General features: G+C 43.5%; 1 protein-coding gene across 2 annotated transcripts in view; it reads left to right on the top strand.

Moving 5' to 3' along the window:
* The window catches only part of LOC111979148 (serine/threonine-protein kinase STK11), a 44,788-nt gene extending 35,434 nt beyond the window's left edge, over nucleotides 1-9,354 (top strand). The window contains exons 8-10 of one of the 2 annotated variants that reach the window (XM_024009477.3): nucleotides 4,780-4,973; nucleotides 7,709-7,927; nucleotides 8,892-9,354. In XM_024009477.3, coding sequence (XP_023865245.1) covers nucleotides 4,780-4,973; nucleotides 7,709-7,896 — 382 coding nt within the window. In that variant the 3' untranslated portion in view covers nucleotides 7,897-7,927; nucleotides 8,892-9,354. The remainder of the gene's footprint in view (nucleotides 1-4,779; nucleotides 4,974-7,708; nucleotides 7,928-8,891) is intronic. The other variant, XM_024009478.3, reaches the window with a different exon arrangement.
* The last annotated feature ends 3,176 nt before the right edge of the window (nucleotides 9,355-12,530 follow it).

Below are 12,530 nucleotides of genomic sequence, written 5' to 3'. Positions count from 1 at the left end.
CAATTCTCCAGTCCATATAGAAGGCTGTGCCCTCTTTGCCCTCAGCTATGCTGTGAAGTCTGTCACTGTTCATCCAGACTGTTCTAGTGTTCCACACAGAGAATTAGAATGATTCTGTTGTGATTCTCTGGTTCTACTGCTCCAGCATCAAGGACAGACTGCCTGAGACCTGAGGAGGCAAAGGGATGGGCACTTTATATCACACATCTCATGCTATGAGTTTCTCTAAGAACCTCAGACAATGAGATTTTTGGCCTTGGGGAGAGTTCAGATATAAAATGGAGATATCTTCTTCAGAAAATAGGAATGTTAGCACACCTTATGGTGCAGTYTAGATGCTTCGAAATGAAATAAACAAGTAATGGTACGCTAGAAACCGAGAAGTCATAGATCTTTGTTTTTATTAGTATGCAATAAGAGGGCTCGACAATAACACTTGCCCAGGGAAAGTAATTTTTTKGGGGGGACAAGCAAATTATAGATTTTAAGTTGTCAGAATGAACAAATAAAATAAAATCACGCAAKAATCACAATATCAAACAATTAGGCTGCTCCAATCACAATTTGATCATAGTGTCCTCCGGATGCAATGTGTTACACTCTGGAGAGATTGGGAGGACAGTGCGCATCGGAGTAGAATTATTGTAGGCCTGCATTGACAGGCACGAGCGGTCTTTCAATGATATGAAGTCGCGAGATGGGTTTTTATGGTCAGTCTCAATCAAAGTGTGCACATTTGTTGATATTTATTGCTAGTTAGTGAGTTAGTTGACCAGTTATAGCAAATGTTTGGTCAGCAATGAAAAGGTAATGGTGTGTGCATCACCTGTGTGTGGGCCATTGCCAAAAGAGAGAGCGAGAGAGACATTGCAGTAGCAGGTCAAATAATGATATACAACAGACTAGCAAGATAACCAATTCAAAACATTGTGTAGTTTGGCTGGTTATCTTGCTAGTTAACTATTTAGCTATTGGCATGTGTTAATATCGTTGTCATGTCTGATGTCCTAAAAAAACTTTCCACCGCCACTTGTGTATAACTGCAAATGGCAGACACTCAGTTGTTACGAGAGTGCAGTTGATGAAACCAATGCTGCATACTCAGGTTGTAAAACTGTCTCAGGTTGTAAAACTGTCTCAGGCGCTCAAAATCTGGTGTCGAGAAATACTTCTGACACCATTGGAAAGCTGCCATTCTCCGCTATGCAATACTGGCTGAAACAAAAAATATTTTTAGAATAGCCTACTTGACAAGTAGCTGTTGTCAAGATCTTCCTGAAAACAGAATATTTTGGCCTACAAATAGATCAACAAACATGTCTTAGAACATGTCTTAGTTGGCTACCTTGCGTTGAAGTCAATATCAGTAATAATAATTCCAATTTTCAGTCACCTTTTTGGCTCACCAAAAATGTTTAAAAAAAATTGGTGGGGGACAAAAAACTTGAGCTTTTGGAAAAGTCAAATCTGTCCTACTTTTCCAAATTGGCAAAAAAATAGTTTATTTCAATCCCTGTAATACGGTCTATTTCTTCCTTGTGACATTGTGTGCATACGGTTGTATTTTCCTCTGACATTAATAGCCTTGAAATTACTAGACCTCCAAACATATGCTTAATATTATTATTTGTTGCACGCTCGGTGATACCAACAAGGTGCTCCGATGACATCAGTGGGCTAGGAAAGTATAAACTAGAGGTCAACCGATTATGATTTTTCAACGCCGATACCTATTGGAGGAACAACAAAAGCCGATACCGATTTAATTGGCCGACTTAAAAAAAGATACATATATATTTGTAATAATGACAATTACAACAATACTGAATGAACAATGAACACTTATTTTGACTTAATACATAAATAAAAATCTATTTAGTCTCAAATAAATAATAAAACATGTTCAATTTGATGCAAAAATGATGCAAAAACACAGTGTTGGAGAAGAAAGTAAAAGTGCAATATGTGCCATTTAAAAAAGCTAATGTTTAAGTTCCTTGCTCAGAACATGAGAACATATGAAAGCTGGTGGTTCCTTTWAACACGAGTCTTCAATATTCCCAGGTAAGAAGTTTTAGGTTGTAGTTATTATAGGAATTATAGGACTATTTCTCTCTACCATTTGTATTTCATATACCTTTTGACTAATCTCGGGAGTTGATAGGCTTGAAGTCATAAACAGYGCTGTGCTTCAAGCTGCTGGCAAACGCAGGAAAGTGCTGTTTAAATGAATGCTTACGAGCCTGCTGCTCCCTACCACCGCTCAGTCAGACTGATATATCAAATTATATACTTAATTCTAATATAATAAACACACAAATATGAGCCTTTGGTCATTAATATGGTAAAATCCGAAAATCGAATGGGTGGCAACCGTAAGTCTAAATATTGCTGTTACATTGCACAACCTTCAATGTTATGTCATAATTATGTAAAATTCTGGCAAATTAATTACGGTCTTTACACAGTTCGCAATGAGCCAGGCGGCCCTAACTGCTGCATATACCCTGACTCTGCTTGCACAGAACGCAAGAAGTGACACAATTTCCCTAGTTAATATTGCCTGCTACCATTAATTTATTTTAACTACATATGCAGGTTTAAAAATATATACTTGTGTATTGATTTCAAGAAAGGCATTGATGTTTATGGTTAGGTACATTTGTGCAACGTATGTGCTTTTTCCGCAAATGCACTTTTGTTAAATCATCACCCGTTTCGCGAAGTTGAAGTAGGCTGTGATTCGATGATAAATTAACAGGCACTGCATTGATTATATGCAATGCGAAACAAGCTAGTTAACCTAGTAATATTATCAACCATGTGTAGTTAACTAGTGATTATGTGAAGATTCATAGTTATTTTTATTTATTTTTAATTAGAGAAGTTTAAAGCTACTAGCAACTTACCTTGGCTCCTTGCAGCCACAAGGTCCTTTTGATGCTGCATTTGCGTAACAAGTGGTCAGCCTGCCACGCAGTCTGCTCGTGGATTGCAATGTAATTGGCCATAATCGGCGTCCAAAAAGGCCGATTTACCGATTGTTATGAAAACTTGAAATCGGCCCTAATTGATCGGCCATACCGATTTAATCAGTCGACCTCGAGTATAAATGGGTATGGAGGGAGAGGAAGAATAGAGGGAGAGAGGCTGGCCAAAGCATGTGTCACGATCGTCATAAGAAGCGGACCAAGGCGCAGCGTGAAATAATCTTCTTTATTACGAAGACAAAACAAACGAACAAAAACAACAAACAGACGACCGTGAAGCTAATCAAACAAATAGTGCTGACACTAAACACTACACATAGACATAGACAATTACCCACAAAAGCCTACTGTCTATGGCTGCCTTAAATATGGCTCCCAATCAGAGACAATGAATGACAGCTGTCTCTGATTGAGAACCATTCAGGCAACCATAGACTTGCCTAGACAACTATACTAAACCCAACCCCATACACTCAACAAAACCCCCTATACAATACAACCACCCAAGACGAGACAAATACATACAAACATCCCCCCTGTCACACCCTGACCTAACCAAAATATTACAGAAAACAAAGAATACCAAGGCCAGGGCGTGACAGCATGCTGAAGTATAGTTACCAAATGTGTCTTCAACTTATGTAGACAATGCCACGCACCTTTTTATATAGAACAATCCCAAAAGTCCCTTGTCTGTCACGAATGTTGAATAAAATTATATTTAAACTTACTCTGATGATTGTCCGTGGTGTTGGTCCCTCAGCTGGTCAAAATTTGAGATCAAAATATAAGGAAAGTAATACTACACCGATTTCGAAAGTGGGTCTATGTGTGTGGCAATCAAGATGTGCCTTCAGTCATGAGCAAAACAMAWGTACAAGACTGAAGTACACGCATGCGAACCATGCATACTCACTGAAGTCTTGCAGATGTTTGTGTGGTTTTGGGCATGTACCAGGTAATTGAAATGTCTTCTTTAGCACCGGTGCTCTAAAAAGGTAAACAATACTTTCTTGTAGATATTGCCTCACATTTTTAGCAGCTGAAGGACCAACACCACGGACAATCGGCAGAGTAAGATCAAGTATAATTTTATTCAACATTTCATCTTCTAGAGGACCATTTCCAGAATCCAACACTAGCTGGTCTACAGGCAAGCTGAAATCAATTTTCTCCTTTTCTGTGTGTGTGAAAGAGACCGAAAGAGGAGAAGAGAGAAAAGTATTTTCAAAGTGCATTCTAACGCTTGGCTAAAACGAGCTCCAATGACTTTGATGACTCAAGTTTCCATGGTTACTAATAACAGTCATCCTTTTTCGACAAGGGGGTTCTTGGCCCTCTTGCAATTTGGGGAGAGAATGAGGGAAAAAGAGTGCGTGAGAAAGGGAAAGAATGTAACCCTAGGGAGAGAACAAGAGGGGCGAGAGAAAGAAACCCTAATCACCCCCTCATTAGCCCTCCCGCTGAAACACCCTCCACAACTGCCTCTGATGGTGCCTCATTTAAACTCTTTATAGCAGCACGGTGCTGGGTATATAAGCAGTGAAGCATAAATGGATCCCCCCCCCCCCGTCACACACTGAAATACACTTTCTATATCTGGTTGGGTTGCATTAAAATGTAGCTAAATGTCGGCATATGAAAACTGACTATTAAGTTGTGATACAAACGTGGGTCAGCCTATTGGAGAGGTATCGGGCTATACTGGCTTACCTTTTGCCAAGATGGGTTTAGTAACTAGTCATACAATCCCCCCCMCCCCCACCCCCACTTTGCCTTCTGCCCTTAGCTGGGTACGTAAAAAACACCCGCCGACGGAACCACCGGTGCCGATCCCTGCCAGCGCGGAGAGCCGGGACGTGTGGCGCAGCATGACGGTGGTGCCCTACCTGGAGGACCTGCACGGGTACACCGAGGAGGACGATGACGAGCTCTACGACCAGGAGGACACAATCATCTACACTCAGGACTTTACTGTGCCAGGTAAGAAGGGAGGAGCCCTACATAATTCCACTTTTATTGGGGTATTGTGTGGAGGCCAGTGACAAATCTCAACTCAATACATTTCAAGTTCCGTAATGTGGAAATAGTCGGAGTGAATACTTTTTGAAGACACTGTATATGACTTCCCTGCGCCAGGTAGAGGGAGCGAGATAGAAACAGACACACAAGTGGACTGGTGGCGGGCTCAGGAAAGGCAGGGAGAGTTCAGATGGAGGATCGACTACAGTCAGTAGGAAGCAAAATAGATCAGAACTTCAAGTGCCTATAGTTTGTTTTTAAAAGGCTTGGGGGAACAGTGTTGCAGTCTTCTCTTTACATGTTTCAGTTGTTGTTCTAATACTGTGTGCCACCAAGACGGGGCTTAACCATGTCCTTTTTTAAGGTGATGGTACCAGTTTACACTGTTAAACGTTTAAAGCTCGGGGGGGGGAACCGTTCAACTGGAAATATAACGTATTACCTCCATTAACTTACTGCACTATAGACATTTTGTAGGTTGGGCAAGCCTCAGTTTGGACAGTTGTTATACTCGAAAATCAATGAATACACATCTTTCCTRAGTCTTGGTTATAATGGCTTAAGAGGACCTAAACCTAGTGCTTGAAGAATTCWGATTTTGTTAGCTAGACTTTTCTCTTTATTTTCATTAAAGTCTTGCTTGGCAACAAAGGGACTGATAATATAACCGCAGTAGTCCCTGAAGTATGATGACCTACAAAAATCGAATTGTTCAATGGAGCTGCAGAGAACTTGAATGGCGGTGAGTGACTTTATCTAATAATTCACTACATGACCAAAAGTATGTGGACACCTGCTCGTCGAACCGCTCATTCCAAAATCATGGGCATTAGTATGGAGTTGGACCCCCTCTTTTGCTGCTATAACAACCTCCACTCTTCTGGGAAGGCTTTCCACTAGAACATTGCTGCAGGGACTTGCTTCCATTCAGCCACGTGAGTATTAGTGTGGTTAGGCACTGATGTTGGGCGACTAGGCCTGGCTCGCAGTCGGCGTTCCAATTCATCCCAAAGGTGTTTGATGAGTTTGAGGTCAGGGCTCTGTGCAGGCCAGTCAAGTTCTTCCACACCGATCTCGACAAACCATTTCTGTATGGACCTCGCTTTGTGCACAGGGGCATTGTCATGCTGGAACAGGAAAGGGCCTTCCCCAAACTTGCCACAAATTTGGAAACACAGAATTTTCTAGATGGGAGGGAGGGAATAGCTACATGACCGAATACAAACAGTGTAGCTATTCCCTCCGCAAGGCAATCAAGCAAGCTAAGCGTCAGTATAGAGACAAAGTAGAGTCGCAATTCAACGGCTCAGACACGAGAAGTATAGTGGCAGGGTCTACAGTCAATCACGGACTATGAAAGGAAAACAAGCCCCGTCGCGGACCAGGATGTCTTGTTCCCGGACAGACTAAACAACTTCTTTGCTCGCTTTGAGGACAATACAGACAATACAATACAGTGCACTGCAAGAGGTAGCCTGACTGCCATTAGGTACCGAGATGAGATCCTCAGACCCCTTGTGACACCATATGCTGAACACAGCACATTTGTGGCCTGCTGGAGGTCATTTTGCAGGGCTCTGGCAGTGCACCTCCTTGCACAAAGGCGGAGGTAGCGGTCCTGCTGCTTGGTTGTTGCCTCCTACGGCCTCCTCCACGTCTCCTGATGTACTGGCCTGTCTCCTGGTAGCGCCTCCATGCTCTGGACACTACGCTGACAGACACAGCAAACCTTTTTGCCACAGCTCGCATTGATGTGCCATCTGGATGAGCTGCACTACCTGAACCACTTGTGTGGGTTGTAGACTCCGTCTCATGCTACCCCTAGAGTGAAAGCACCGCCAGCATTCAAAAGTGACCAAAACATCAGCCAGGAAGCATAGGAACTGAGAAGTGGTCTGTGGTCACCACCTGCAGAATCACTCCTTTTTGGGGGTGTCTTGCTAATTGCTATAATTTCCACCTTTTGTCTATTCCATTTGCACAACAGCATGTGAAATGTATTGTCAATCAGTGTTGCTTCCTAAGTGGACAGTTTGATTTCAAAGAAGTGTGATTGACTTGGAGTTACATTGTGTTGTTTAAGTGTTCCCTTTATTTTTTTGAGCAGTGTATAATGTTTACATACCCTACATTAATCATCTCATACGAGCAAGGACTGTTTTAAACCATATGACCTGATTACACAAATAATCTGGTCCCATCATAGCCCGTCAGTTTTCTTTTTTCAGCTGATTGATTACTAGTCATACCCTACAGCTAGGGTTCTGAGTTGGTTAGTTTAGCCTACTACCACACCAGGAGAAACTCGGCCCTAGGAAAACAATTCCCACCCCCCGGCCTCTGTGGGACCTGTGTTGCCACCTCTGAAATCACCACACAATGTTACAAATGAAAAAACATATCCTATTTGTATGATAAAATAGTTAACGTTTTTTTGTGGTCGGGATGGGCCTCCGTAGTTTTACGTGGCTCAGTACAACTACTACGACAGTTTCAGAATGAAATCAATAAACAAGTCTCAAATATTAGGAAAATGCCTATCAGCTGTTTACAAAACAATATTCTGCAACGAGAAGCGCTCTTGGTCTGTATATGTCTCTCTGTGTGTGTGTGTGTCTCTATTTGTGTGTTTCTATGTCTGCAACTATGCGAATGTGTTTGTGACTCTATTCCCTCTCTCTCTCTCTGTCCACCAGGCCAGGTGCCAGAGGAGGACTTAGACGAGGGTGAGGTGGATCGGAGCCGGGCCCAGGCCAAGCCTGTTTGTGTGAACGGAACGGAGAGCAAGGCCAAGCCAGAGTGCAGGTCCTCATCCAACCCCTCCCGCAAAGGAGTATCCACAGCCAGCAAGATACGCAAGCTCTCCACCTGCAAACAGCAATGACTCCACCTCAACAACCCACCTGGTGAGAAGGGTATGTCATTGTGTGTGTGCGTGGATGTGTACTGTGTAGGTGTAATATTTGTTGCACTGTTTCAAAAAGCATTTACTCCTCTGAGTGATGGAGGGAATTGTGAATGAGACATTTGTGCTGGTGGGGGGGGCACTTCTTCTGAAGAGAAGACCGAAGGGAAGACGGAGGGAGACTAGAGGGAGGGAAATGAAGACAGATGGAGGGAGTTACAGGAGGAGAGTGGAAAACAGATCCTCAGACAGTGATGCTACTCTGCAGTCTAATGGGATGGAGGGAAGGGAGGAGAGAAATCGGTGAGATGCAGCTGTCTTCTGTATGAGTCATCTCCATCACACCACTGCTCCCCAGGCATCCTCTCAGAGACGGAAGTTCAGAGAGAGCGTGGGCACACACCTCACAACTGCATTAGGATGGCACACACATACCTCTAACAAAGCCTCTCTCTCTTTTACTCACACACGTTGCCTTTGCGCTAGCAGGCATAAAGCTCGCGCACGTGCACACACACACAGATTGCAGAGCTACTTGGTAGGATGTGCAGCAGTGTCTGTATTAATTTGTTCTAGAGATGACTCACGTTGGTCTAGATGAAGTGGGGTGCAGGCAGGATATTGTTTCCCTCTGTCCGTCGCTCCCTCTCTCCCTGTCAGCTGTATTTTCTCTGTTTTCTCTCCTAAATAACCGCTATTCATTCATTCTCCATGTAGGGTCTGCCATCATTCAGCTGCTTTATCTGTGTGCTGCTGGAGGCAGAGGGAAGTCTCGATCACTTTGTGTGTGCGTGCGCGGGTGTGACAAATAAGCCTTTGATGCTCGTATAAGGAAAAGTGTGCCCTTAAATATCCGTTTTAAGTCGCTGTATGTCATAAATAATCCTATTTGTCATGCCATAGTCTCGTACAATAAAATGAACTAAATGAAGCTTGCCCTTCCTCTCTTTAACTCTCTCTCTCTGTCTTCCCAGGTTCATCTTTTCCCGTCCCTCTGTTTTTGGAGTGCTTGGCAATGGTGTGAGAAGCCTGCTGATGTGGTGCCCCACGTTTCCTCCTGAACCATTCGGCTACAAACTCTTCTTCAAGGATGCCATGCGCGTGACAGAGAGCGGGAAAGGGGGAGAGAAATGGAGACTGCTCAGAGACTACCCTCGAGGGTCTTGGTGTGAAGTGCTTGTGTTTCCTTTCACTCCCTCCGTTGTCTGGCTGTCCCAGAGGAGGCGTGGCCTGGCCGTGTGAGACCCACCTTTTCTGAGCTCGGCCTCAGTTTGTTTTAGTTTATAGACAATCTTTTATTTTCCGGAACCTAACTGCAGTTTTTAAAGATGCACATTGTGATGTGTAAAAATGACATTGATAAAGAATACGTATATATTTAAACTTTGACGATGATGATAGTGATACCCATGTAAAACTGCATGCTGTACGGAGCTTTGAGAAAGGAAAACTACTCAGTTAAGGACAGACAAATGGACTGAAACCTTGACAACCACCGCTGATGGTGAGTTGGGGGGGGTTTGTTTTGTTTCCATTAGTTTTTGTTTTGATTATTTTTTCCAATAAATATTTTGTAATTATTTATATAAAACACATCCCAACCAAACCCAATTTGTTGTCTGGCTCCCATTTTTTTTCTTTTTTCTAACGGTGCACGTGGTCATTATACTGCAGGGTTTTATTTATACATATTCACACCAACACGATGTTAGTGGGAACACTACGTTTCCAGAGAGGGGGAAGGGAGATCGAGGGCGATTCGAAACTTTAAAACTGAAGAGGGGATCAGAAAATGTCAAATGGGATTCTTCAGACCACGGAAAAACTGGAGTAATATGTTGTCGGGCATCTGTGTGTTCAAAGATGCGCTGCTAGCCTTTTTTCCCCTCTGATCATCTTATTGTTCACTGATCACATCCCTGGAAACTCTTCCCCCTATGACTCACTTCTCTCTCTTCCACCTTCTCTTTCTCCATCTTTCCATTTCTCTCCCCCTTGCTCTCTGGTCTGACTCACCTGCACTTTCCTCTGCTGTCTTTCTCCCTCTTTTCCCCACTCTCCCCTTTTCCCTCTCTCTTCTGACTTACCTGCTATCTCCTTTGCTCTCCATCCCTCTCCCTCTATCCTCCAACTCATCTCCTCTGCTCTCCCTCTTTTGAGCCCCCTCTCCTCCCTCCCTGTGCTATGACTCACCTGCTCTGTAATCTATTCTTAGTGCTGGGCTGATGGGGGCAGCAGATTGCGTAAGATGGAGAGAGACAAACACTGCCCACGTCAGCCCAGCACTGAGAGAATCTCTGCAGAGCCCAGACCAGGCAAAACTCAGTGGGAAACCTCAGCAATATACCTTTTGATTAATAAAGAATTCCTGCTTTTCTGACTTCATTCTTAGTTTATTTCTTAACTGTTGGAATGAACCCATCCCCATTTCCATGATTGTGCTGATGGCATCTCTGACGGTTGTGTGTACGTCTGCCCTGCATCCTCTGTGGTTTACCAGTCACCTATTGCCGTCATCGCTATTTTGTTTCGTCGTTCAGTCTGCTCCCCTGCAAAGCCACCTTGAATTTATACAATGACGGAAGTGGAGTGAACAGGTTTTCTTCTTTCTCTCTTAGTCTTTATTAAAAAAGAAATATGTACATTGGTTAGTCCCTGGAAGTCTACGAATCACGGCATTACAACACTTTAGGGATTTCTACGCTGTACAGATATTTCTTTCTATACACTAAATGGCCTACCAGATACATACAGGGACCTTTTTATTCAACGTTGTTCAACAGCTCGAACCCTAGTCCCAGTACCAAGGAATTCGCACTTTGTTTTGCAGAATACAATGCAATAAGTACCACTACCCAATGTTTTAACGTCTAAATCATGTTTGCATAAAAATGATAAGGTACAACATTGCTTTAACATGGAAAAACCATCCCTTCCAGTGGGGTTGGGTAATTGGGTGCCAAGAACTCACTCATTGGCGCAAGGGAATGGGCAACTCCAGTCCTCGGGGGGGGGGGACGGGACTGATTGGTGGCACACTTTTGCCCCAGCTAACACCTGACTCCAATAATCAACTAATCATGATTTTCAGTTTAGAATGCAATTAGTTTATTCCGCTGTGTTTGTAGGAATGGGGGGGAACGTGATACCGCTCTGGCCCCCGACCAACTCAATGGCCTTGTGGTTAGTGTCCACCCTGATGTTGGGAGTTTGATCTCCGGCCGAGTCATACCAAAGACAAAAATGGGACCTGATGCATCTCTGCTTKGCACTCAGCATTAAGGAGATAGATTTGGGGTAAGGCCCTGAGATAGACTAGCGTCCTGTCCAGGGGGTGTACTTATACATCAAGCTGCCTCACTACGGAAACAGGAGATCTGCTCCTATGAGCCGTTCCGGCTCGCTTGTGCAAGGCTACTTACTTACTCTCGCCCCCCCGAGGACTTGAGTTACCCATCCCTGCATTAGCATATGCAGGGTCAAACCACTGTACTGGAAGCATTTAACAACAATCAATTCCAATCATTTAGTTCAGTCAGTCAATGATCCTGAATGCAACTGATTTCACAGTCCTGTGGTCGCTACATCCCAAGTTCTCCTTCCCCCAGTCCCCTGCTCTCTCTCCTCTTTCCCTGTCCTCTCTCTCCCCTCACCTTGGGAAGATCTGTTGCATACTCCTTGATTCCTCTCTCTCCTTGTCTCCTCAAAACTCATTGGATGAGGAAGCCAGAGGTCCTTCCCCTCTGGCCTTCTCCAATGGGTTTTAAGAAGGAGATGAGTATGCAATTGAGATCTTCCCCCTCTTTCTCTGTCCTTTGTACACCATAGCCTTTTCTCAATTGGATTTGCTTAACTTCTGAGTCTTCTGTCTTCTGGCCTCCTTTTGAAAAAGGTCAAAGGTAATCGAGAAGAGGCGGCAAGGAGTGGGARAGTGGACAAATGCGCTTGTATGAAATTTCTCATTTTCCAATCGCCCGTCATCAGACAAATTACATTTACAGGGGTGAATCCCAAAATGTGTAAAGTGATAAAAATGTTATCGCTAGTTACGCAAGACATTTTATAGATAAAAGGATAAGTATAATTTTTTTAATGTTTGCATGCTTTTCTCAGAGAAAACAATAGCTGATTAAAAGTTGTGTTGCAAATTTCAATGTTATTCTGTGAAGGACTCATGTAGGATACACTTGTTCTTCCTTGCCAAAAGGAGGCTATTGAGGAGGGGAGGACCATCTTCCATTTGCCTACTAATGAATTGACACTACTCAACCACTTATCGGTTACCGGGTCACGGAGGTCGGACATTTGCCCAAATGAGAAAATGCCCATGAGTGTGAAAGTTTCTATGGCAGACACTTAGCCTGCGTTTACACAGGCAGCCCAATTCTGATATTTTGCCCAATTATTTGCAAAAGATCTGATCTGACTGGTCAAAAGACCAATTAGTGGCAAAAATATCAAAATTGGGGGTGCAGCCTTGTATCATGTGTCAGTCAGTGATACACACTAAAAGTATGTGRACACCTGCTTGTCGAACATTCATTCCAAAATCATGGCGTTAATATGGAGTCGGTCCCCTTTGCTGCTATAACAGCCTCCAMTCTTCTGTGAAG

This window comes from Salvelinus sp. IW2-2015, linkage group LG19 (genome assembly GCF_002910315.2).
Source record: "Salvelinus sp. IW2-2015 linkage group LG19, ASM291031v2, whole genome shotgun sequence".
Lineage (NCBI taxonomy): Eukaryota > Metazoa > Chordata > Actinopteri > Salmoniformes > Salmonidae > Salvelinus > Salvelinus sp. IW2-2015.
The sequence above is the reverse complement of the archived record's forward strand: the minus strand, read 5'-3'. Positions and strand labels throughout refer to the sequence as shown.